The sequence below is a fragment of the Gallinula chloropus genome, assembly GCF_964237585.1.
Source record: "Gallinula chloropus genome assembly, chromosome: 1".
NCBI lineage: Eukaryota > Metazoa > Chordata > Aves > Gruiformes > Rallidae > Gallinula > Gallinula chloropus.
This window is the reverse complement of record NC_140085.1, coordinates 170,923,331-170,950,243: the sequence shown is the minus strand read 5'-3', so window position 1 is coordinate 170,950,243 and position 26,913 is coordinate 170,923,331. Positions and strand designations below refer to the sequence as shown.

At 37.0% G+C, this 26,913-nt stretch overlaps 1 protein-coding gene across 4 annotated transcripts in view; it reads right to left on the bottom strand.

Moving 5' to 3' along the window:
- DACH1 (dachshund family transcription factor 1) overlaps nucleotides 1–26,913 on the bottom strand; it is a gene marked incomplete at its 5' end in the record, with an annotated part of 366,559 nt that overhangs the window by 115,365 nt on the left and 224,281 nt on the right. The window contains 2 exons of one of the 4 annotated variants that reach the window (XM_084279482.1): nucleotides 2,984–3,156; nucleotides 3,709–3,864. The exons of 2 other annotated variants lie outside the window; for them this stretch is intronic. In XM_084279482.1, the coding sequence (XP_084135608.1) occupies nucleotides 2,984–3,156; nucleotides 3,709–3,864 (329 nt within the window). The remainder of the gene's footprint in view (nucleotides 1–2,983; nucleotides 3,157–3,708; nucleotides 3,865–26,913) is intronic. One more of the 4 variants, XM_084279483.1, reaches the window with a different exon arrangement.

Here is a 26,913-nt window from a genome sequence, read left to right as displayed (position 1 = left end):
TAGAATTATTTCAGGTTGCTATTAATATGTGGTATGTCCTTTATATTTTCATGTATCTTTCTGCTGAGTGAAAATAAAAAAACCTGATGTAGTGAAACTGCTAACAAGCTGAGCCTTTGAAACCATGGGCAGGTGATGAAAGCCACCTCATGTCTAAAGCATCCCCAGGTCACAGCTGTCACACTCACTGCAATTCATTGCTGTCACAATCTGCTGTCCCTGCTTGTTGTTGCTCTCCTCTTATTCATCCAACTCATATATCTAAACATTCCATTACAAAAAGACATCTAATGTTTGTCTCATGTTCAAAAGGGCACAACACTCTTCTGAAATATAATTCTGAAGATTTTAGAGCTCAGAGTTCACTGCCAAATCTAAGGTGTTGCTTTGTAAGGCTTCCCTTGTAATTTTGTCTTTGTCTCATCTCCTGAACATAGCAGGATAAAATGTTTGGTTAGTGCATGATCTCAGCTTTATTCCAACTTCTTATCATGAAGAAATGAACTATTGCCCAGTAATAGAAAGGCATTTGAAGCTTTTTGAGTTTAAAGATAACAGCACTAACTGTGAACTCGGTGAATTGGAAGGAAAGGTCAGCAAGTCATCTTGCTGTGGCACCGTTCACAAAGGCAATTCTTCTATCCAATGAACCAGGCTGTTTATAATCTGAAGACTCAGATTTTCTGAGACTTAATTTTTTTTCTTTGTTACTCAATTAGGTAAGGTTACTATTGATTTACTTGTCAGAGTAGAAATTTCTCATAGGTCTCCTAACTTTCAAGCCCAGTTTAACTTGTGAACATCTTGCATTCTAATTTCAAATCTGTGCTGTCATTTCTGGTTACAACTATGTCCTCCAAGATGAGTCATTAATAAACTTTTCAAATCAGTTTGTGGAAACATTTGTCACTGTGGAAAAACTTTTCAGTAAAATTAGCCAGAAGAAAACAAAATCAAAGTCTAGAACTGTAGCAGGAAAAGAAAGTAAGAAAGTAATAACAGTTATGTGAAAGAGAGCAACTGCACAATTAATGTATTCTTGTAACAATAAAGAAAAAGGTTTGAACCTCTCACATCTATTCTCTAAGATGTTTATTTTGATTGTAACATGTTATTACTCATAATCTTTATGTATATAACATGTAAGTTATTATTCATAATCTTTACATTGCCAGTGCAAGGTTCACACAGTACAGTGATTAGAGACAAACCACTGTGCTCAACTGCTCAGTGCATATAATTCAGTGGACCCTAAAATCTCAGCCTCTGACTATGCCTAGTGAGGAACAGGTACATTGTGAGTAACATTATGCCCACGCTCACAGGAAGGAAATCTCCCTAACAATCACCTCACGCTTTGATGTTGCTGGGGTTTATGTGTCAGTCCTGTTCAGCATTAAAAAATAGCAACACAATAACATAACTTTGCCATGCTATCTCTATCTACATGACTGTATTTATCGACCATAGAAAAACCCAGAGGACATAAATCTAGATATAAGCTGTATCACAATAGGGCTGAAGGAAAGAGGAGGAAATTCCTCTAACAGTAAATTCCTTACAGTATTACCGAAATAACTGTGCGCAGCAAGACCTTTCATTTAGAATCGAGTTTTGGATGGCAGATCAACACTTGTGTTTATGTCTTTACCTGTATTGTGTGCGATATGTTACAGGCTTTGACTGGAGAAGTCACAGAAGCACTGAGGTGGTGTCTTCAGCAGGTTCTACACAAATGTCCCAAAACTCTAACTTAGTCATACAAGCTTTTAAAAAAGAACTGTGCATTTCACGCTTGAGTGAGCACACTTTTCTAACTAGAACTTAGGTGAATTTGGCTATTTAGAAACACCTCTTTTTAATTTATGGTTATGAGCAAACCGGATGGGAACAAGAAGCCTGGTTTGTTAAATAACTTGCACAAGATGTTATGTCAGGGGCTGCACAATTGCTGGCAGCTTTGACGATTTTATTTGCATGGATACGGGATAGTTGAATGTTCAGAAAAGTCAGAGATTAATAGTACAGATTATTAATACAAACAAATGCTTAAATAAGCAAGAATATGAAAATAAAGTTATTTTCCATTTAGAAAGCACTACTAAAATGTTTTGAACAGAGAACCAGAATTGCTAGTTACTTTCAAATCTTCACCTAGATTATAAGGAAAATAACCTTCCAACTAGATGAACTACAAGAATGAACTTGTTAAGAAGTTAAGGAACTCTGGCATAAGGTAAATTGTCTGGTATGGCACGGTCTATGGTTAAAATAATAACACATAGTTACATGATGACAGAGTCTCCCTTTCAGAGTCTAGTACTTTTAAACCTACTAGACAGGTTTAGAACAGATGAGCCAGAAGCACTTCTCAGTTAAGTGCTTTCTGGGTCTAGCAATGTTCCCTTAATGGGTTGAGATACGTGAACACACCAAGACCTGCTTTCCACAAAAGGAAACATTTTTGACATGGCCTAGGGGCTGTGCTATGCTCCAAATATACCTGAATTTCGTAACTGGAGACAAAGACCAGGGGTCACACTGAGATAGGCTTCCATACACGTATTTAAATGCAGGCCACAGTAACTTGGGCAACTTTAGTAGCTAGAACTAGCTTGTAAAACAACTTTATAAGCTAGAAGTCAGCTTGTCAAAGTTTTGAAACGGAAGGGTACAAATGCTCTTGAAGGAGAAATTTTGTACTCTTACATATGAAATGAAATAGCTCACATAAAATGAATGCAGGGAAAATAGTAGAAAAATGAATGAAAACAAAATTTTGTTGCCATAGCAATTTATACTTCTCAGGTATCATTTAGCATGTGCTCCATCCCAGTAAAAAAGTAACACTAGCCACCAACAGCCTTCTGGGTTCCCAGTGCTACAACAGTTGAGTTTCTTACCTTGTAACATCTGACACCTTTAGAGTATTTATGCCATTGGTGAACGTGCTAGAGTTTATTTTATTGTTTAATATAATTACCTTAATAACAGATGTCTCAACTCTGGATGGAGGACTCTGCACTTGTGCTGCCGCCGCCATGTTGGCGATGGTACTAAGGTGATTCATCTGGCTCATTGCCATTGTGACAGATGCTGGAGGTAGGCTCACAGGAATTAACGGGTGGGGCATCATCATAAAAGGAAGTTCCAACCCTGGTGGAAGGGAAAAAAAAAGGAAATAGTTTGGTTTTTTTTTTTAATTCTGACATTTTTCTTTCTCTTTGTTTTAACTCCTGAAGGACAATATAGAAGCCATGGGTGACAAGATGGTTCACACTGCAGGACAAAGCAGCTTTATGTCAGTTCTCTTCCAGGATATGCATGGGTAAAAATCACTGGCAACCATGGCGAGTCTGTAGCCACAAGGAGAGGCTATTAGACCTCTTAGTTTGCTCATATAAGTGTAATGTATGATATCACTGCTAAGCAAGGGCTGTTTATTATCATTTTTAATATCTGCTGTAAGGTACCTTAGCAATGCATTATTATGCCACTGATGCACAGGTTAGCAGTTATTTTAAGTATCAATTTTATTACATATGTATTTGTTCTTTATTGCCTCTGCTTCCCTTGCTTAATACTTTAACGGAAGTATTCCAATATTCCCCACATCTTTGATTTTTCATAGCCTATTTATATAAACACAGAATAAAGACAGGAATTGGAAAACTGCTAATGTTAGTGCTGAAAGATGTCAACCCGTACCATTTGGCAGAAGGTGGTTCTGTTGAAGAGGGTTGAGAGGATGGCTAACTGGAACACTATGCTGTCCAGGCAAGTTGGGGTGGTTAACAGAGGACTGTGATCCTTGGGTGGGGGGAGACTGAAGTTTTTCTTTATCCCAAGAACCATCACTGCTGCCTGTGGGGAATGAATATGTATTATTTGGATGAAGGAAGACTCCAAATTTGCAATGTTTGAATTTGCAAGCAAGGCCAGCAATCTAAGCTGTTTTGCAAGTGGCAATTTTAAAATTTATTTTAAAATGTGGGTTGGGGGAAGGACTTTTGTCTGGTTTTTTCAACCCTCTGAATAAGATACATGACTTTTTTAAGTGTTAGAATACAAACATAGAAGTATTATAGTTGTGCTCATTCATATGAAGCTTGTGTTTGATGTATATTTTACATGTATTTTTGACAATCTTAGCGAGTAGAACTACATATGGCATTTGTTTTACACATGAGAGAATATTTTTGCTTGCAAAATGTCTAAAAAAAAGCAAACTGCCTGCTATGTCAATTAAATTTTAAACTATGTTCACATTCCTTGTATTCGTGAATGAATAAACATTATAGGAAGTAACAAAAAATGTAGTTTATTAAGGCCACCAACATGCATGCATATGTGCTTGTGAAGATTCTATTTTGCCTACTCATTTTTTCTTTACCATTCTTTATTAAAAAATAAAGGATTATTAATCAATCCCTGCAGTCTTCTTGTTGTGGAACGGACTTGTGGCAAGGAAGAATGTGGACAAATAAGTGTTAAGACTTGCCATAATTCACATATTTGAGAAATACCCTTTTCACTATTGCTGAACCTCCTCATAGAAAATATCTACAGAAATAAACAGGAGACAGGTAAAGTACAATACTAAAAATTCCTGTAACTTTGTTAGTATGTATATTTATATATAATAAAAAGTTTAAAATCCTCTAAGCTGATGACATATTATTATTCATACTGCGTATTTATGTGTAATGCTGAGATTGAGTATATGTATGTTTATGCATACAAAGTAATCTATACGCTCATTGTATGAGTTTATTTACCATATACAATCAATAAACATTGTTTGAATATATTAATAAATATGTATATATGCATGCATCCTCAGCAGTATTAATATACACATCAGCAATATATGATTGCTTCTTTTTTCATGTAGAGCGCAATTTCACCCTCCTGACTTTGAAAGTTTCTACTGTTTTCATGGGATTCTCTCCCGATAAGGACTTCAGGATAACATCAACTAAGACGTGGTTAATCTATATGCAATTCCTATTTAGCATTAGGGATTACTGTGAAGTGGGTATTTCTGCATGCTTTTCTATATACATCTCACTAGTTAATAAACAACAGGGCCTAAAACTCAACAGGACTACTACCACCTCCTCCTTACTTCAGTAGAAACAGCATTAGCACATTAGTCTTGACATTTTTTAACATCGTTTTCATGGGATGACAAAGGCACAAAAGTTGGGAGAATTCCAATTTAATTTCTGTAGATCTATTAAAAACCTGATTGTAAAAGCTGTACAACATAGTTTATAATGAAAAATACTCCATTATTGCCATGATTTTCTTTCCCTAGTTACTTCATGAAGACAGTTAAGGCTCAATATAAATTCTAACTCATTAGCTCAATACTGTCTCAATCCCAGTGTAAATTGTTCAGAAGTAGGCAATGAAAATTCAGTCCAAATTCTCCCACAATCAAACAAAGCAATTTTATGAAACAATGAAAAGAATCAATTATATGAGATACTTCTATTATTTTACAAGAAATTGTCGCAACCTTTACGCAGTGTACATAGTTGAGCTGGTTAATACATGATTTGAATCTCATCACTTCTGATAAGTGAACATGTTTTCTTATATTTTTAGAACTCAGAGACTCTCAAAAAAAATGAACCTACTTTCAAACACATATGTAACCGAATCTTAGCTGAAAAAAACGTTTTTTTTTTCTTGTGATTTCCTTTTTTTCGAACTTGCTGCTTTTTGCAGCTGTGACATATACATACCACCTGTTCTGAATATTCATCCATTAAAAAATATAAGCCTGGAATGAGTTAAATGCAAAATGGAGTTCATCTCACTTGTTTTAATGAAAATACAGGTGTTGATGCAGATGTAGATTCAATAAAGGAAGACAGGTAGTTCCAAATGGTCATCCATCCCATCCTTAGGGCATGCATCCATAAAATAATAAAGCTGGTTTTATGTTGCTTAGGACTTCATTAAAAAACAACCACCAAAAATCTGACTACACATTAGTCAAATACTGAGAAGGCTTAATCTCAACCTTAACTCTTGCAACTGTTAAGAAACATCAAAGAAAGGACTTTGGTCTGGCAGATTTTGCAGTGGAGCACATACTGCTTGTCCATCTTGCAGTACATCCTTCATGCTGGACGTGGGACTGTCTATCCAGCTGTGGCTAACATAAAGGCAGCAAAGGCCCTCTACGCTGCTTAGCTGAGCACAAGTGTGATTGCACTGCAATTCAGTTGAAGTCAGCACTGCCTAATGATCATCGGGAAATACCCAAATGAAATGAAGAGGGAAAGACCAATGGAGACAAATGGAATGAATGGCCTCTGGGCATGTCTTTGTCTGTACAGTAACTGCAGAAGAAGCTTTTACAAATGGCTTAAGACTTAGATGGCCTAAGTAAGATGAATCAGGGCCAGAATGTCTTGCTTTGGTAGCTACAAACTCTACTGTCTTCATCAGCAGTGAAAATTCTCTTTTGGACATTTCTTTTTGTTTTTTTATTAAAAACACAGATAGAAAATGAAACGTTTGTAAAATATATTGCACACTTGAGAACCAAATTCTCTAACATTACAGTATTCTTAACAAGGTCACCATTGTATAAATCCTTTAAGCTTTTTGGTTTGCAGTTTCCCATCAAAATATGATGACATCCATATATTTTATAACTATCTATCTATATGAATGCATGTAATATATAATTAGATATTTTTAATTACATGAATATTTGTTAATATTATAGGGAAGAACTTTGCATTTTATAGGGCTGGTGAGCTCCCAGTAATAAGATAACTTCCCTATTTATTAGCAAGATCATCTACTGTACAGTTAATTTCATGTTACATGCTGACGTTCGATATGGAGATGGAGTCAATTCTGCTGTGACCCTTCCTAACCTGGTCACAGAATTTTTCACGGTCAGTCATAGATTGCCAATTATGGCACTGCTTATGTGGCTCAGAAATTAGACCTTTTCTAAATCAGTACCCCTTCTGCCTCAAAATTACAGTGTCTATTCTTTTAGAGTGATATTGAACCCAATAATAAATTGGAGGAGAGAAGACAAGCTTCAGAAAGCGAAGTATCGAGGCGAGCGTTTGGTCAGTGACAGATTCTTTAATACTTGTAGTCTGGCATCGTCTGTCAACATTTGTTTACAAGGAAAATGATTCATAGACAGAACCCAATCCATAACATTAGAAACCACTTTCAAACTCCGGGCTGTTGCGCTCCTGAACACGTTAAGTGGACAGACACAGACACAAATAGTCTTGGCCATTTGCTGGGTTTTTTCTTATTTTAGTTAAGCGGCACAATTTTCCTCTTAGAGGAAACGGTTATTTTCATTAACGTCAAAGCAAAATAAGTGTTTTTCCTTAGACGCTGCTCACCGTCTGCACAACTAAGTGCAAGCTACCAGTCCTGTCACTTTTTACATTTGATTTTGATTTAATGCGTACAGTGGTTTCAAAGAGTATTAAAAATCTGTTGCCTTCTTCCTCTTTACTTGTTGCCCTGCTGGAGGCTTATGTTTTTCCAGTTTCCATCAGTGGTTGTCAAGTCTTTGTAATAGGATTAAAAGCTTGGACACCTGATATCCCTGGGTGCTGCAGTTCACCCTCATAAAAGCTGTTTGCTTTAAATTGAGAGAAAATCAGTTTTTAGTGGCATAATTAATTAAATTATGCAAAGTGTTCCAGATTCAGCATAACACTTTCTGAAGCAGCAATTGGAAGCTCTACATTGCATTCAAACTGCATTTCAATTGATGCTGCACTAGGCTGACCATAGAATAGCGTTTTTCAAGGCTTTCAAGCACAAGGGATCCAATTTTCAAATGCAGATGCTTAGTGTTGAGTGCTCAAACCCCATACATGTGCACTTGAATAGGCAATTTGGTAGCCAACTACGTATTTCATGTGTGATAGTGCTGATACGAGCACTCAAAGAATTGAAATGGAAGTTCCAAGTGTAAGTACACATGCTCAAAGACTGTGCTCAGATTGTCTCGCATTTACTCATCACTGACAACCTGATGGAACAAAATTGACAACACATTTTCATAATTTAAAAGGTGGACTACGGAGTCCAGCGCTTTCCCCATCACCAACATTTCAGCACATACTTTCCATAACATGAGTTACCTTCTCCCATAATCAGCAGTTACACAACAAACCATTACTTGTACACTGAAGTGGGTCTGTAAAAGCCTGATGCCTGGATTATTTGTATTCATTAGTAGCACAATTAGGTAGCTAAGGATGGTAATAATAAATGAAAACAATTCTGAACTGGAAGGTAATGCAGCCTAGAAAAAGAAAATGAAGCAGAAAACTAGACTGTACAATGTCAGCCTTGAAAATGCCGATCTAAATGCACTGGATTCATTTTTCCAATCACATCTCTTATTTGCTTACCCCTTTTTCTTTCTCATTCTGTCCCTATTAGGATTCAACTTGGCAAATCTAGGTTCCTGCGATATGAGCTGAGCAGTTTAGTTCCTGTGATCGTCTGCAGGCATCTAGCCAACAGGCTCTGGAGAAGTGTTGAGCTCACTCAGTGGGTAACGGATCTGTATTTGGTCAGCTGAATCTGAACGTCCTGGTTCCAGGGACTACAGTCCAAACTCAACTCAATTGCTTAAACAGACACCTCCTGAGATGGCCAAAATAATTTTCATCTTACATGGTCAGTGAGCACAACAAAACTTTTCTTAATTACAGGTGGATTTTAGAAATTAGAATTAGGCTAGTTAGGTAGGTAATCAGGTCTTCCCCTTCCCTTTGGTGAAAAACTTGGATATTTTATGTCATGCCAGAGAACACTTCAATCCCCTCTTTAGGCAAGTAAATCCCAGTCATAGCTCAGGAATTGTTTCAGGTACTATTACATACACAAGCAATATCATGTGGCAGAAGCACAAAAGGGAGCCTGAGCTTCCACTAACAACTCAAACTGCTACTTATTTTCATTTTTTTTTCCTGTTTTGTGTACTACTGATCTTCTTTCAGTCCCCTAATCTTGCTGTTATCTTCTGTGTTTGCTGAAACAATTTGTATCTCAGCAACGATTACCAAACAAAGCATCAGTATCAGCTGGGTTGGCTCATTTTTCTGACGCGGACTATTCACTATCTGGGCTATTTATGTCCACTGGAAAATACACATAATCAGTGTGCTAAAAGTTGGTAATCTTAGCATCCTGACAGTGAGGAAACCTCTTCATTAAACTATCCAAATCAAATCCTGCTGCTTTAGACTTGGAATTGCTATAAATCTGTGATTCAATTTTGGTATAATTCAGTCTCCTGAAATCAGCTGTAGTATTTACAGCTTGGGAAAATGCTACCAGAATCTGTCTCATATTATTCATATGTTAAAAAAAAAAAAAAGTTCTACCTCTTCTCATATTACAAAGTGATCAGGGGAGCAAGTACTATGACACAGGAAAATATTAAGTTTGCCAAGACTTCTCTGGAACACTTTGTATTTTACTCTAGATAAGGATTTTCTTTTCTTCCCCCCAGAAAGCATTTCCCTTGTTATTTTATGCTTGTAGAATCACGGTTATGTTCTTAAATAGACCATGAGCAATGTGGCCTCATAATTTAAATTTTTTTTAATCTACTCTAACATAGTGGGCTTATGGTTCTGGTATTTGTCTGATATTATAACAGTGGAGCATAAAAACATATAGCAGCAAATTATGAAGAGAAAACAAAACAAAACAAAACAAAACACATTTTCCCAAAGAAATAAAACATGTAATATATATGAAATCTATGCAATCACATATGGTTTCTTCTTTGCAGAGAACAGCAGCAATCTCAGTCAGGTCAACTGCTTCATTTGTTGTCTTAATTTCGTTGCAGAGATTTTTCTTGGCAATGGCAGAGAAATGATAAACTGCACTTTGCATTGTAAGCCAGATTTGTACCCACTTCCTTCGCCCTCTCCGTATTTATGTTCTGATAAATAAATGTCACAGTACAAACTGGAAAATCCAGGAAATAAAATGTAACTTTACATGTTGAAAACCAGACTATATGCTTAATCATGAATCAGAAAATATCGAATTTATATAAACTAGTAAGTGAAAGATTGAGGTTTTTTACAGGGACAATGAATCCCATGGAATATATATATATATATATTTTACTAGTCCTTCATTATTTCACCAAAAAGATTAACACAGGGAAAGCTTTTTTAAAAATTCAATTTAATGAATACTGAAACTGCCCAACACAAGTGAAAGCTCAGCAACTCAGTTACAGGCTGTGTGACATTCACCCAAAAATAGATTTTCCATTTGTCTCCTTTCACCAATACCTAACTTGGCCCTGTTTCATAAATAATATACACTTTATTTTTATGGTTATATGATGTTGTAAGAGTGCAATTTAGACATGTAAATTTGTGACATCACGATAGATGCAGTTTTACGCCCGTGTTCAGAAAAATAACAACTGGACAGCATTTTACTGTCAAGTACACCTGGGCAAGTATGTCAGCTTCAGAGCAGAAAGCTAGAATTACAGGTAGTCCCCTGCTTTTAAAATACGAAATTACTATGAGAAGTCAACCAAAATCAGCAAAAAACTAAATTTTCTTTCTCTCATTCAAATGAAAAATGTCAAAAATACTTCAGTGAACAACTTAACTATAGAAGTAAATACTTCTTATAAACAACCCTTTAATGGATAGTTAATACATTACTATATATTCTCATTCTATTTGTGGCTATTTTCTATATGCTTGAAAAGGTGAGGCAGCATATTCTTGATTGAGAAGCACATAATAACTTTGTGTATGGAAAATTTTTTCGGAAATATGGATTTACATTTTCTAGTGTAAGATCTCCTGTTGCTTCAGTTTATAAAACAAGATTTTATCCTTTTTTGGTTTGTTTGTTCTCTATATAGTCAGTGTAACAGGCTTCATTTTAGTACAGTGGAGATGCAGGTTTAAGCTTTGGAGTGATCGCACTGTGAGTCAGCCCAGTGTGCAAGTTACGGGGATGGGAGTTTGTGCTTTAACATCTGCACTGGTCTGATGCGAGCACTTCCTCAGTTTGCGTGGACAATGACTTCTGCCTTACTACCTCTACTCGGAACTTTACAGCATCTAACTCTATATTAGCAGCGCTCAAAAACAAACAAACAAACAAAAACCCCAAAGCAATACTACTTCCATCTACTTAGTAACTCAACTTAGCCCTTTTCTTTTATCTTTACTAAAGAATTATCTTGCATGACCCAAAAAGGTTTCAAACATTAAGAAGCTAATTACTATCTCTTTATCTCAAAAAAATCCTGCCAATTTTCAGGTTATCTAAACTCAGCTGATGGTCTTGTGATATAATATACTAACAGAAAACAACAGTGCAAAATCCTCAGTAAATACACCGAAGGGCAAGTACACATAGATATAATGTATAAAGCGAAAACCCTGTTTCCTAATGTCTTCAGTAACCAGAAAAATGCATACCACTAGTTTGATGAGACTTTTGTCCCACCTATTTCAGCTGCAATATATGGAAAAAATAAGTGCTGCAAGATAGGTTTGGCTTGAAGGATTTAAATTAGAAGTTACCAGACCTCCGTAAAATCAGTCTATTCAGAAAAAGATGCACCAGGGATGAAAATGCAAAGCCAGGGAGGTTGTCTGACACAAGAAGGGCATGGATCTGCTGGAGTATGTCCAGAGTAGGGCCACAAAAATGATCAGAGGGCTGGAGTACCTCTCCTATGAAGACAGGCTGAGAGTTGGGCTTGTTCAGTCTAGAGAAGAGAAGTCTTCAGGGGGACCTTATAGCAGCCTTCCAGTACCAGAAAGGTGCCTATAAGAAAGCTGTGGAAGAACTGTTCACGAGGGCACGTAGCAGTAGGATGAGGGGTAATGGCTTTAAACTCAAGAAGAGAAGATTTAGGTTGGATATAAGGAAAAAGTTATTCAATATGAGGTTGGTGGATCACTGTAACAGGTTGCCCAGATAAGTAGTGGAGGCCCTATCCCTGGAGGTCAGGCTTGATGGGGCTCTGAACGACTTGATCTAGTGAAGGTGGCCCTGTTTACTGCAGGGGGATTGGACTAGATGACCTCTAAATGTCCCTTCCAACCTAACACATTCTATGATTCTATGATGCTATGACATATTACAGGTAATCGTGTTTACTGATGGTTTTAAAAGATAGAATTGCTGAACTAAAAAGGAACATTTCCATTTCCAGCACAATAGCTGCTCAAACTCTTAACACTACTTAGGCTCTAAAACACAGCACAGAGAATACTTTCTTAAACACTATTATTAAATCATTTTCTTAGCAAACTAGGCTAAATGACTAACAATCAGTCCTTATTAATAAACAGATTGATACCTAGTCTTAAGCCTATTTGATAGAAAGGTCTCACAGCAATTACATTCCTATGGTCTCTGGGAAAATAACCACAAGTTGGTTGTGTGAAAATCCACCAGGTGCAAGAAGTTTCAGATGCTCTCTGGAGCATGTGGCTGTTCCCTCTTTAGGAAAAAAGTGATTTGTGTTTGCCAAGATCTTGGCTTAAGTGAAATGGGGGGGACTGGAGACACCCTGCCCAGTAACATGGGTTTCCTAATTGATGCCACGTTTCTTCTACACTAAAAAAACTGCTACAGGAAAGCCAGATGACTGCACAAACTCTGAAGACTGCAGAGCCATTTCCTCCTCCTTTGGGAAGCAGGTGCTAAGTCAAAACTTCAGGAAGAATTGTCCTGTTCTTAGTTGTCTGTATGCCTTTGATTTAGCTCTTATGATCGTTATGGTATAGCCTAGAATTTTTATGCCTTGTACAGTCTTTTTGTAAATTCCCTGCATCTGATAGTCTCACACCTCAAAGGAATCCAGTGAAAACAGTAACATTAACACTAGCACTAATACTACTATGATGACTACTCCTATGATGCCCTTTTTCTAGCTTTTAGATACACTTCACAACTTCAGCATTATCTGAACACGTATGTATGTATATGTGTGTACATCTGCCTACCTTTATGTGAATATACATGTGTACAAACCACACATGCAAATACAGAAATCACAGTATCATAGAATTGTCTTGGTTGGAGTATCATCAAGTCCAACCATCAACCTAACCTGCCAAAACCACAACTTTTAAATACCTCCAGGGGTGGCGAATCTACCACCTCCCTGGGCAGCCCATTCCAATACCTAATAACCCTCTCCGTGAGAAAACTTTTCCTAACATCCAATCTAAACCTGGCCATTTTGTCTTGTCCTATCACTTGTCACTAGGGAGATCAGCCCCCACATCTCTACAACCTCCCTTCAGGTAGCTGTAGAGAGCAATTAGCTCTCCCCTGAGCCTCCTCTTCTCCGGACTAAACAGGCCCAGCTCCCTCCGATGATCCTCCTAACATTTGTCTTCCAGTCCCCTCCGCAGCCTCATTGCCCTTCCCTGCACATGTTCCAGCACCTCAATGTCTTTTCTGTGGTGAGGGGCCCGTAGCTGAAAATGGTACATCCATGGCAGCATTCCAGTCACAAGAGTCATCCCACCGTATTTCCATAATGGTGACTACATTGTGGTTTTCCTGCTATGTTACAATGAATTGTCAGCTAGAAATCTACTAATATCCTCTATTTTCTAATAAATACCCACTTCTCATACACTTGGATTTTTATATGGAGCATATACACCAACCATCTCAAAATCCAGTATGCTCAGCCTTGCACACAAAATCATACCATGAATCATACTTCCTTCGTTGAGGTTTAAGACATATTATCTTGTGCTCACCATAGACTAGGAATCATTATTACAGCTCAGCTGTTATCCAGTACTTAATTATGCTACAGTAACTTCATTGTTAAGCCTTTAGGGTTTTTTTCTCTATTTCCATGTCCCAAGATAGATGACTGTGCCATTCTTTTACTTAAAGAAGGAAGAGTCCACAGATCTTCAGTCTTCCTTCTGTACTGTTGAAACTGTTCCTACACATGATCTATTGTTTTTTCAGGATCATGACAACAAAAATGAGAACTACTGTGACGAGTAGTAACAGTAAAAGTAGTAATAATAGGTGATGCTTTGAGCAAGTTGACAGTCCTGGCCCCAAAGGGCTTACAATATGAAAGTAAGTACTGTAAGAAACAGGACATATACGCTGACAACAGACTAAAGGAATTTCACTTAGTAAGGAAGTTCTATAGAAAAAATGGGTATCTGTCATAATTGCTTCTCACAACTGCTGTTTATGCAAAAAGGCTCGTTTTCTTTTTGAGATTTAGTCTACCAATACTTTCCTAGTCATTTACACAGTGATGCCCTACCCCATTTACAACTGCTGCTGTTTTTCTGGCTGGAGCCTTATAAAAATGATCAAAGTTAAAATCTCAATGCAAAGGCAGCCGAAAGTATGAAACTGGATTAAAAGAGCAGGAATATTAAAGTGATCTATCTTTAACAGCAAACGTCTTTAATATTTTCTTGGATATTTTTGGTGGTGAGAGGGGTAACTACTTTCTAATTAATTTTGATATTTTTGTTTCACTTTTAAATGAAATCATATCACTATCTTTAAAATGCTTAAAATTAAGTATTTTTTTTTTTTTTTTACTTCTGAAGAGGTCTGGACCACTGTTGCCAACAGACATCTCTAATGGCAAAGATTTTCACCTCCTATGGAAAAGACAAAGAAGCCAAGCCAGTGTTTGACACAAAAGCCTACTGTCATTAAATGATGGCATGTTATGATAATTTATTTAATATTGGCTTTAGAGTTATCTTTTTCTTCTGTAATAGTTCTAGGACAAGAAAGTTCTCCTAAGCTATTATACCAAGATTTAGTACTCTGAACTTTACCAACCCCACATGAATTTATAGTCATTCTAGTATACTATATCAAACCCATTTGTGCAGAACACACACACCTTCTAATTTTACTTTAAACAATAGGTCTAACTGTGTCTTAGACAAAATTCTGAGCAAGGGATTTAAATCCAGTTCCATCTCACCTAGTAAAAATTGGGATAGTACATTCCTTCAGTGCTCATAATGCACCTGTCTCATTTGGTTTCCTAGCTCCATCAATCTTTATTCATTACCAGTAATTTGGCTGGTCAGAGATTAGGGGAGGTACATAACAAGACAGACAATACGTTCATACATAGGCAAAAAAATATGTTTTCTTCACCCTGTCTTAAGTCAATTAGTAATAGTATTGTCCAGGTCAGAATTGTGGGTACAGTGTTGATAAAGATAACCTCTGTTCCCAGGTCTCTTGCTTTCTTGAAAAGTTTCTTTAGTCTATTGTATAATTGCTGTTCATTATACAATAACAAGGTGAGCTAGATGACTTCTCAGCAGCCTGAGTTTGGTCCTCTGCACACCAAATGGATAAAGATGTTTCCCCATATTAAGTTTCTCAGACTTAAGTCTCTCAGACCTAAGCCCTACAACCAAGGAGATGTTACCATACATTAGCATTCTACCTCATCCAGCTCAGTACCAGCTATTGATAGGGTCTATTGATAGCTATTGATAGTTTCTCAAAATCACATCAAAACACTTCAGTTAGCTGTCTGGATTCCATTATGGTTGCCAGGTACCTCAAAGTTGCTTGAAACTGTGGTAACCCACTGTAGCTGGCAATGTGTTTCATTGCATGCAACCCATCATTATGGAACATTATGGACTAGAGAGAAGTGCTAATTTTTACCTACCTCATGTCAGCTAAGATGGATCTGAAAGTAAATATTTGTCTAGTGTTTTCTTTAAAGCTCACTGGTAGGCATGTTGTTGAATGGGGAATTCAGAAAACCATTAGCTTCCCCAGTGAGTGTTACAAGGAACCACGATGTCCGCTCAAGAGAAGGGGATCATGTTATCTCATGTCACTGTTTCTAGGTCTGCATGTTGGCTTTTACCAAGATAGAATCAGTAGAGTCCCAAATAAATTTTAAGGGCTGCTGGAACAGGCTCATGTTCAGGGACTGGTATTCTCTGATTATCACTAACAAATCAAAATTGCCAGGTCATTGTAACCACTATGTCCATCTACCTTAAATACAACTCAGCCTCCGCTTTGTCCATTACAGCATAAAGACAAGCCTTAGCAGGTTCTTCCAAAAGTATTGTACAGTAAAACCCTGTCATTTTCTTGCATGTGAAACTCATCTGAGCATGCTTTCATGAATGTGTTTTATGTGCTCCTCAGTGTGGCCTAAGAGGTCTGTTCCTCTGTCAGACACCTTTAATTTGTATATGCAAAGAGTAAAAATTTGTCCATAATGCGTTGTCAGACTTCTTACTCTTGCATATAAGAAAATCAAAATGAACTTGTCCTTTGTAATACATGCTGCTTAGGTAAAGAAAAGCAGCAACATTAATTTTAGAATGAAAATTCTTTAGTTTTAGACCTTAAACTATTAGAGAAGAGCCAGAAGTTTTCCTGATGCTCAAGGAAAATTTATACAAAAATAGTGTTTGCTTCTTCAAATTCTAAAATATTTTTATTCTGATTTAAGAACTCAATCTCTTTGAAATGAACTGGAGCTTTTTGCAAGAGCTTTGTTTTGCAACCAATCTGTCTAGTATATAGCCAATTTAGATTTCTGACAAAAATAAATGTAATGACTACTGGTTTACAGCATAAGCTATGTTTCTCACTTTTAAATCACCAAGATGTAAATACACAGACAAATCACCAACAGGCAACAATAATTCGAGAACTCAAGTCCTAGAAATCAAATTTGGCCTATTCCTAGAAATAGAATTATAAGTAGTCCTATCTGACATTTAGCATACAAACTTGGCATACAGCTTACATGCCCTGCAAGATGTAGAATACATAATTCCATAATTATACTCCATAACAGGAAAACATCTACAAATCATTTTTAACAATCTTTGCCTTTAAAAGATTAAGACTGAAAGCCAGTGTCTCTTGAAGTCAATGAGACTTGACGAAGGCCCAAATTTCATTCTGGTTTCTTTGATGTACCAGTCTAAGCACAGTTGAGTACAAAGATACAAGTTCTAATTCAAAGTAGTGTTGAGGCCTGTTGGCTCAAGGGATGTACAAATGCTAAAAATTGGCTAGAAACTTTATTATCTTATGGTTAATGTATCACGGGATAGAATGTGTTATTTGAATATGAGATAAATGATTAACAAGAGCATTTGTCCTGTTAAGTGATTCATTAAAAAAGGAAATTTAAAAATCAAGACTACCTTTAGTTTCCACAGGGATTTCTGCACAGTCTCCAGGACTGATACTGTGTTAAAGTATTAGTACAATTTTTCAAGCAGATTACTCTGAACATAATGCTTTGAAAAATTTAAAAAAGGAGAACAGATAGTAAATGTCATTTCTTTCATAGCTACAAAATGCAAACTCCAAGTGTTTTAACCTAATGAATAAATGAGTTTGTCCTTTATGTATAAAATATAGTTTGTGTTTGTTGCACAAGTTTTTTAATAATAGATGAATTTTAGGTTTGCTTCAACATATTCAATAAAGTGTGATTAATTTGGTTTTTCAAAAATGCAAACTAGACATTACTATATTACTCTGCAAAATGCACAGCTTGCAACATTATTGTCTCTGTGGGATCTTAAATTGAATTGTAAAATGTGTCTTATTTCCAGTTTGATTTATGTAAGAAATTTCAGTGGATAATGCCCTTTTTGAAGTTTCAGTGCTTTCTGCAAAGAAAAAATACATAACTAAAAATCATGACATAGCTTATTATAAATCACAGCGAAATTTTATCCTTACATAACTCTCCACTTAAAAATCATATACTGGTGCCACATACTATCTTCAATTCAGTGAATTAACTTTTTTTGAAGTTTCATATTATGACAGATTATATAACGCATTTTTGACATGTTCTGTGATTTTATTGCGATATTCTAAGTAATTACCAAATCTTTTTTTCTCTAAAAAAGCTTTCCTGTGCCCTGAGAATTAATCTATGATACCATTTAACTTGGCTTTTTGAAGTAAATATCACTAGATAAAAAGCCAGCTGGTTCTGAATAATGGGATACTTGAATGAATGTATTAGTGTTTGAAAATGAGAGTACAAATCTTTTAAAAAGATTAATTTCCATAAGAAAGATAGCTCACAGATCTACAAAAGAATAAATTCAAAACATAATAAACTGGCAGAAAGAGAGGTAGATTAAAGTAAAGGCAGCAGCACCTTGTTATTGCAGCTGTTGTATAGCAGTGATTCTGTATCAATTACAACATTTGGCAGGTATGGGCAGCCTCTTCAAAGGTTTCAGCATAAAGCTTGAGCCTGGAATACACAGCACACCCTACGTAATAACTTGAGTGATTAATTTTTTTTCTTAACAGGACGTAACTTTTGTTCCTAACAATCACATCTTTGGGAAGAGTTACAAAGACGCTTCTGACTTCAATGGGAAGAGCTAACATCAGTTTTGTTTTTTATTAAAGATTTGGATATGAATTTATCTTTATCATGAAAAGAGCTTGGCTTTATCACCACACACAAATGCTGACATCAGCATGCAAACTGACTTTTGTTGTCCTATGGACTTTATTTTCAATATCCTGTTTCAAAATATGTTGCCATGAATGGGTCTGGGATTCTGTTCACACAATTACTTTGGCCAAATATTAATGAAAACAAAGTTTGCTGATGCCACTACATACCGTGGGTTTGCATAAAATAAATTGTAAGGCTGAAGGAATTAAATTGTACTGGGACAAACTGTAAAGTATGTGGGGTTTGTATGCTTGCTTTCTGATGATGTGATTAATCTAGATCTACTTCTTTCTTTTTTTTTAACTGATATGTGAGGAAATCAGATTAATCTCAGTAACTAGTCTGGACAATCTAGTGAGTTTTTCAAGAAACACAGTATCCTTGAAGGATATTATAAAGCATCATAGTGCAGAGAATTACACCTGCCAAAACAAAAAAAAAGCCAAACTGTGAGACTGTCTTCTGTGGTAACACCATGAGGTGCTGAAGAGGCTTACGCCAACATAATCTAGACACCAAAAAGATATAAAATCCAAAGTAATGTTCTTTGCTTGCAAAACTGATGGCGAGCAGGTTTAGCAGAACCACAGAGACCTGTGTGGCTGGACCACACCACTGCAGCTCCAAGAGAGCAGCAAGTTTCTCAACAAGTCTAGTGGGCACATGAAACACAATTGCAGAAATTTCTGTCTTAGCCAGATTCAGGCTGATTTTCAAGTGATCAGAACCTGGTATTATAGTGTCAGAGGAAAATTAGTACTCTTTCCTCCAAACTTTAGAAGCATTAAACCAAATGAAAATATCTGAATATTGAAAGATATTCCTATTTCTCTCATGACTTGTTTTCTGTGGAAGCTAAATAATTTCTGCTGTTGAAACTTAGAACAGTGAATAATGGCCTGAGGGCAGACATGAAAGAAGGATATTCTAGATAAAAATTTCAGCTTAAAATTTTACGAAGTTAGAGCAGTGATTACTGAAGACAGTCTATACGTAAACTGTACTATGCATACATTCATGCACGTTCTTTTACCTAGATTTAAAAGACAAGATCCGACATCATTTTTAAAAGCGTTCTAACAGAAAAGTTACTAGGAGCACTGCAATTTAAATAACCTTTGTAACAAAGATGTTATTAAAACATTCAGAATTTGACTAAAGTACCTTGCCCTGAACTTCCATTTTGTTCTAGCGTTTTGTCAGTTCAATTCAGAGTATTTTGGTTTACATTTTGTCTTATATTATTCATGTATAGATTCATTAGTTATATACTACACGTTTTTCAATATATCTATAATTTCCACATCACTGAAACAAAGCATTTATAATTCCAGTACTTTCAAATGAACGCATTTCAATATTTCTTTTGCATTCCATTTTTACATATCACCACAAGTGGAACAAAAGCAGATCCTGAAATGTCAGTATTTCACATGGAATGAATATCCACATGTTCCTAACTCGCAATGTGCTTACAGTGACCTTAAATAGATGGTGATGTAGACTGCATCAGTATCCCTGCTTATTGCTATTCAAAGTAATACTTGCACAATAGAAGTGAAAGCGAAAGTTTAGGATACAGCCACATATAATCAAAGAATCATAGAATCATAGAATGGTCTGGGTTGGAAGGGACTCCAAAGATCACAGAGTTCCAACCCCCCTGCCACAAGCAGGGCCATCAACCTCCAGGCCCTTGGTTGCCCAGGGCCCCATCCAACCTGGCACTGAACACCTCCAGGGATGGGGCATCCATCGCCTCTCTGGACAGCCTGTTCCTTACTACTCTCTCTGTATAAAACTTCCCCCTAATATCTAATCTAAACCTTCCCTCCTTTAGCTTCAATCCATTCCCCCTTGTCCTGCCATTGTCTAGCCTTTGAAAAAGTTGATTCCCCTACTGTTTATATGCTCCCTTCAGGTACTGGAAGGCTGCAGTGAGAACCCCCCACAGCCTTCTCTTCTCTAGGCTGAACAAAGCCAGCTTACTCAGCATCTCTTTGTAGGGGAGGTGCTCCAGCCCTCCCTCTAATCATCTTCGTGGCCCTCCTCTGAACCCTCTCCAACTGATCAAAGGCAACTGAGTTAATAATTATTCCCTCACAGCAGAGCCAAAGTGGCGAAGTTGTACGACAAAACCTGGTACCCCAAACTTCACCTACACCAGGAATATGCTGCGTGGTCAGTAGAATGCCATAAGGAACAACTTAGTAAGCCCTAAGAACTGAGAGACTGTCACTCCAATGCTGCCCACCCCTCTTCTCAGGGACCCCTAGAGAAGTATTAGACTGAATCTGCAAGCACATATGACGCTTGCGTGCACTAAAACTGTCAACTAAACCATGGTTTCTGTACTACACACGGGATGTTCCGCTCAGTTATATTTCAAGGCACAGAAATGCTTGCTGGCCTGCCTGGTAAAGATAATGACAAACTTCAGCTAAAGAAGCACCAAGTCAAAAGACTAGAATTAGATCTGTGCAACAGCTGCGATGACTCATCTCGAAGATCATACTTTCCTCCATTATTTTAATTTGCTAAGTCAAATAAACTCCCAGGCTCCCTTGCACGCTTTGAGAACACTGCAGACCTCCATACAGAAATGAGCTTTCAGTGATTAAGAATAATTTGAACTGAGTAAATGAAACTAAAAACAAATCAGGGAAGTATTTCAAGATTAAGGGAAACGTCTATTGCAATGCAACTGAAAGGAGTTTAGACATTACAAATAATTCATCCTAGAACCCAGTGACATTTACTATGAAAAGATGTTTCTTTTTAGTCCTTGTTAAAACTGGCTACAAAATGTTTACAGCAATGTTCTGAAAGCAACTCCAGATTCTTTTTTAATCATACTACTTCAGGAAAGCTGCTTTTAGTTAAAATATAAAAATCGTAGTTACAAGGTTTCTGCAAACATAACTGCCATTCCATTAAGGAAATGGCACAGCAAACAGTAAATAGTGGCCCCTAGGGAAATGTAAGTATTGATTTTATTACTATGTTGGTTGGATTGTATTTGCAATTGTCAACTCTAATTTTAGGCTGTGCATTAAGTATCCTTATAATAGCTTAAGGAAAAGAGCAAATATTAATTAGAACATATTGATAATGTTTTTATAAGTCTTAGATTTAGTGCTTACCAAGCATGTATTTTGAAAAAAAACCCAAACTCACAAAACTACATCTTGCTTGTAAACATACCTAATAAATGAATAGATTATATGATACTTTTGCATATCAAGGCATTTGCTGGACGCAATTACTTAAAATTAGAACTAAAACAAGGTGCAAAGGTATTCATTATTGCATGTGGCTATGTGATGGCAAATAATGTTGAAGATGCTATTCAAATACAGAACGATCAGTACCTAGCTTGATTGTGACTTTGATTCCAACAGCTGCTGTTTGATAGTCGGATTCTCACTCATGACTTAGTCTCTGAGTATAGGTTTCTACTACACTCAGAAACAGCAGAATGGGTTATATTTGCAGATACTATTAAAGGAAATTTATGACTTTTTTTTCCTGCTCTTTAATTATTTCAAAAGTGTACTTCCATAAAACCAAACTTAATATAGGTTATCATTCCTTTCTGACAATATCCACATGTCCTTAACTAGCAGAAAAGATTCTCTGACTCACTTTGGTATTGACCCACAAAAAGAAAATACTACCAGACAGATAAATTTATCCCACAGAAGATAAAGATAACGGCTGCTTCTTCAAAGTTTCACAGTCTTCATACATTAAATGAAAAGATGGTATTATGCAGCAATGGTAGTTTCAAACAACGCAAGACTGATTGGAAAATTCACAGGAAAAGGTTTTTTTACCCATATGTACTTCACATTTCAGTTTACAGTGGGACTTGCACAAAAAGTACACTACCAGTGCCAGCTGATGTAGCTGACACTTCACAAAAACCTATTCCTGACAAATTTCTTGTTTAATGTGTTACATTTGTAAAAGTAGCTAAAAATAAATGCTCATGCCATCTACAGCGTTGTCAACTCTTGCAATCCTATCACCAATCCTGATGTCATTTATACTTCTGAAAAATCTCTGCTGCAAATGTGATGATTTCAGCATCTCAGTTTAGATTAAAGAAAACACATTGCTCCTGCTCCCTCCAGCACTGTGCTGTAACATCCCAAACTGGGTGGGTGTCGCTGGGGCTGGGGGAGCATCCCCAGGGGGGAACACCTCCCCAGGCCCAACTGCACTTCCAGCTCTGCCAGGGACCTGGTGCTTCTGGGGTGCAGCCGGACAGTTACCACAGGCTCAACATGGGTAAATGTAATGTCTGAACACCCTGCTAACTAAGAAGTCATATATTGTTGTGATGCTTTATCCTAAACTTTGAGAAAGCAGCAAAATTATGAACATGATAGTGGCAAAATATTCATTTTCAGACTGGCGGCCTGCAACTGTTCTGTACCTAGAGTTCTTCTCTATACAGGTATGCCAATGGCTGAACAATTAAGGGATTTTGAATGGATTCTCCTGTTTACTAACAAGTGACAGAGGAAAGAAAGACCTTGTTGAATTTTTTCCTGCCTTTGCTTTGTGGGATGCAGAAAGGACATCTCCAAGGCTCCATGGGCTCTTCTCCCATAGCCAGAGAGAGACAAGCTCAGAAGATACCACCAGCACTTCACTCTCCACCAAAGCGCAGCCTTTCACAGAGCTGGTCTGGGAGCCAGGCAGGCAAAAGCTCTCCATAAGTGTCCTCTGCACCATCCACAACCTAACAGCCTTTGCAGAATCCTGCTGGTGAATAAATTGGAAGTATGTTTGGTGTGTATCAATGCAGAGAGATTTACAAAAAGTTCAAGGACCACCATTTGCTATCCATGTACCTATACCTTCCTTCCTCCCACAGGACATCAGGGTCTTAATCAAAAGTCTAAGCAACACTTAGGTGGTGCAGAGTGAATTGTTCATGGGTCACTTGATAGAAGTAAATTCCACTATTCATACTGATTACCAGAATTTGTGGTTATTGATTTTACTGAGCTGTTATTTATATTACCAAGCTGCATCTTTGCTACCAAACATTCAAAGGAAACATAAAATTACACAACTAAAATATTAAAACCTAAATTATAGGTTTCAATTTATAAGCACACTCATTTCCCTGACATGGTAGAAAAGGGCTTCAGCAAATGTGACAACAGAACATATGTAGGAAAACTGTAATGCAAACTTCTTAATTCTGTAAAGCACTGGCCAAACTATTTTATTACACAGGATTTTACACTTGAGGTAAATGCAATGTTCTTAGTGTAAGAATATCTGAGTATGGCCATAATAATCAATATCCATACTGCCTAGGCAGGCACAGAATGTGGTTGAAACTGTTTATTTCAATATTATTTCAACAGTGCCTCTTTAAATAAAGCACTTGTGTAAATGATGATATTACATGTTTCTTTGAAATCCTTAGTAAAGACATTTTGTTCCTGCAATTACTGGCTAACAAGACCACCACATTGCATCATTTAACAGGCCTGAGAAGGCAGGCAACAGAAAGAAAAAAAAAACAACCCAGAAAACATCTATTTGACAACAAACCTCTTTGTGTATTAAGCAAGCAAACCCATGTAACTTTGTGTTTCCTCTGAAGGGCTTAAGCAATAATAACTGCATACTGTTCCTCAAAGGAAAATTCACTGTCCCTGTTTCAGTTATGCCAGATGTCATTATCAGTATTTATTCTGGTTTAAAAGTTGAGTTACAGAGAATCTGTAATTACATTTTATTATTATTATTATTATTATTTTAGAATTGGATAGTCATTTTAAGGGAGTCCTCTTTTATTTCCTCTAACAAGAGGAAAGGTAAGCGAATTCCACTGTTACTTGAATCTGAGGGGAAAGGATATAAACAAAGAAACCTGCTCATTTTACTGACGTAGCATAAACAAAGTCATCGACAATGTTAAAGGGGTCAAACGCTTTGTTTTTTAAATAGTCAGAAATGAAAGTGTTTACTCTCACAGAAATCTCTATTGTGGTGATGGGCAATGCATTGCCACTAAAAGCTTCAAATTCATCCCTTGCAGACCCTGACAAAAGATCAGGGGTGATATGCTGCTCACAGTCACAGAGAGAAACCTACATTCTACCTCCGCTAATTCACCTTTTTGCCAGTACAAGATAGCGTCGATGAGGCTGCTAGTTTCCCCTCAGGGAAAATGGGATGTATCCTTGCAAAGAGCTGAAATTAAAGGGAGTTATTAATTTAGAGTGAGGAGGTTAAAGCATTCCAAAACACACCCCACTCGACTCACAGGAATTTGGAAAGCCTTCCATAAATAGCTCTTGTTGGTGACCATTTTCTGTGGCTAAAAAAGCTGCTTAGAAAAATGATTCGTCCTGAGTCTTAGAACCAGCAGCAAATGACACAACGACAAAAAGGAAATTTTAAAAAAAAGAAAGTTTACTACTCTATTAACACAAGATCCTAGAAGGAAGCTGAAGAACAATACAAAACAAAATCTCTGTTGTATGGGGTGGGGGGGAGGAATACAAAAATCTGCATGTTATCATACAAAACTCATTTTATCCCAGCACACAAGCAGAATACTCTGAACAGAGACGTATGTGAACAGGCAGAGTCAGAAGGGTCTGTCTGATACACAAACTGTCTGAAGGAAACTCCACGAATTTCTCTTCTGCGAGTCGCTTTATCGTATCACAGATGGCAGCCCAGGAGGGGAAATGAGTTCTACAGACTCACCACCCACCGGCAGGGGAAAGGAGGGAGCGAGCACCGAGGCCAGTTTTGACCCTACCCCCTAGAATACCAGACAGAATCGCTTCAAGTCACAATTTCCTTCTTACACTGCTCCCAGGGCAGCATGCAATTATGTACCGCAACTGGCTTAGGGCAGGCTGGGTCCACAATTAGTCCCTTGACCTTGCTGAGACTAACAGTGTGAGTAAGGTGAGCATGACATATCTCTCTCCCTCTAAATTCTCTATTATTTAATACAACAAATGTAACAGTCATTTCCCCATGTCTTTAAAAAATAAAATAAAATAGAATTTGCTCACAATCCTAAGAAGACACTTGCCTATAAACCCAATTAAAAGGTCCAAACGGTAGCTTTAATTCAAAGTTTCCATCGCTTTCTCAATAAAATGAGCATGGATATAGATTGTGTCTTTACTTCTGCTTTCCACTAAAAAGCATAGGGTTTTCTTCTACTTTCTGTAATAGGTTTACTAGTTATAGCTCTATTACAACAATACTCAAGGAAGTTCCATTCAGATCATAGACAATTATCTGTGATAAAGCTCATGGCAGAAACTGTAGATGGAATAAATGCTGACGTGGGTACATTAATGCACATGCCACTCACATCGTGTCAGGTACAGCTACCCCTTAGGTTTGAAGATACAAATACTCCTTTCAGCACTTTGGCATATCTCAAGTAATTAGAAGCCATCTGCTGAAATCTTCTACGTTCAGTCTCAAACAGCCATCTTGAAATGGTTGGGGCTTTATGTCATGCTGGAGGGCATACCTTTCCCTCCATGCTCAAGCTGAAAGAGGCCTCAGACAATAAGTAAGAATATCACACAGAGAAAAAACAAAACAAAACACTGCCAGGAGTTTGACCTAGGCTGTCCAATTAATTGTTTGTCAGTTAAAAAAATGCAAATTCACTGAACAAGTAAGTATAAATCCAAACTTCTAAATTAAAGATGAAACATGGGTCAGTTTGGGACGTGATCATAAATTTAAAAAAATCCATACTAGCCAATTAAAATAGAATATCAGGCACAAGTGAGGCAGGGAGAGTTGGCTCAGTTAACCACAGAGCACACAGAATGAGTTTCTACTCATCTTGCAGCCATGATGCAACACACACCTACAGCAACAGGAGTTGATATCCAGGGTTGCTAAGGAAAACTTTCCAGGACAACATTAAAATACCACTGCAACGTGGAACCCCACAAAGTCACTTCTCTAACCTTTGGGTTGGAGAAGCCACCAGAAGTGAGGCTGGGAACTTTCTACATACCGCACCTGCCTTCCGTAAGCATCAAAGAAAACAGATCATTCCTCCCTATCTGAAAAGTCACTTTATAAGGCAGACATAAGCATAACAAATAAAATAAGCCACAGTAATATATGTTGAATGATTAAAAGTACTGAGAGGTATGCTTATTTTGACCACGTGATCAGTTCAGTTTTGTTTTTTTTTTTAAATGTGTACAATATGATACAGTGGGAGCAATTTTGATAGAATAGGAGCATACAATAAATTATAAATGGAGAAAATTCACAATCGTAAAGTTGAAGAACATTTCTGAGTGCACAATATTAATGGAGATCAAAAAGGCAACTAACCCATGTGTAATACATGAGTAGTG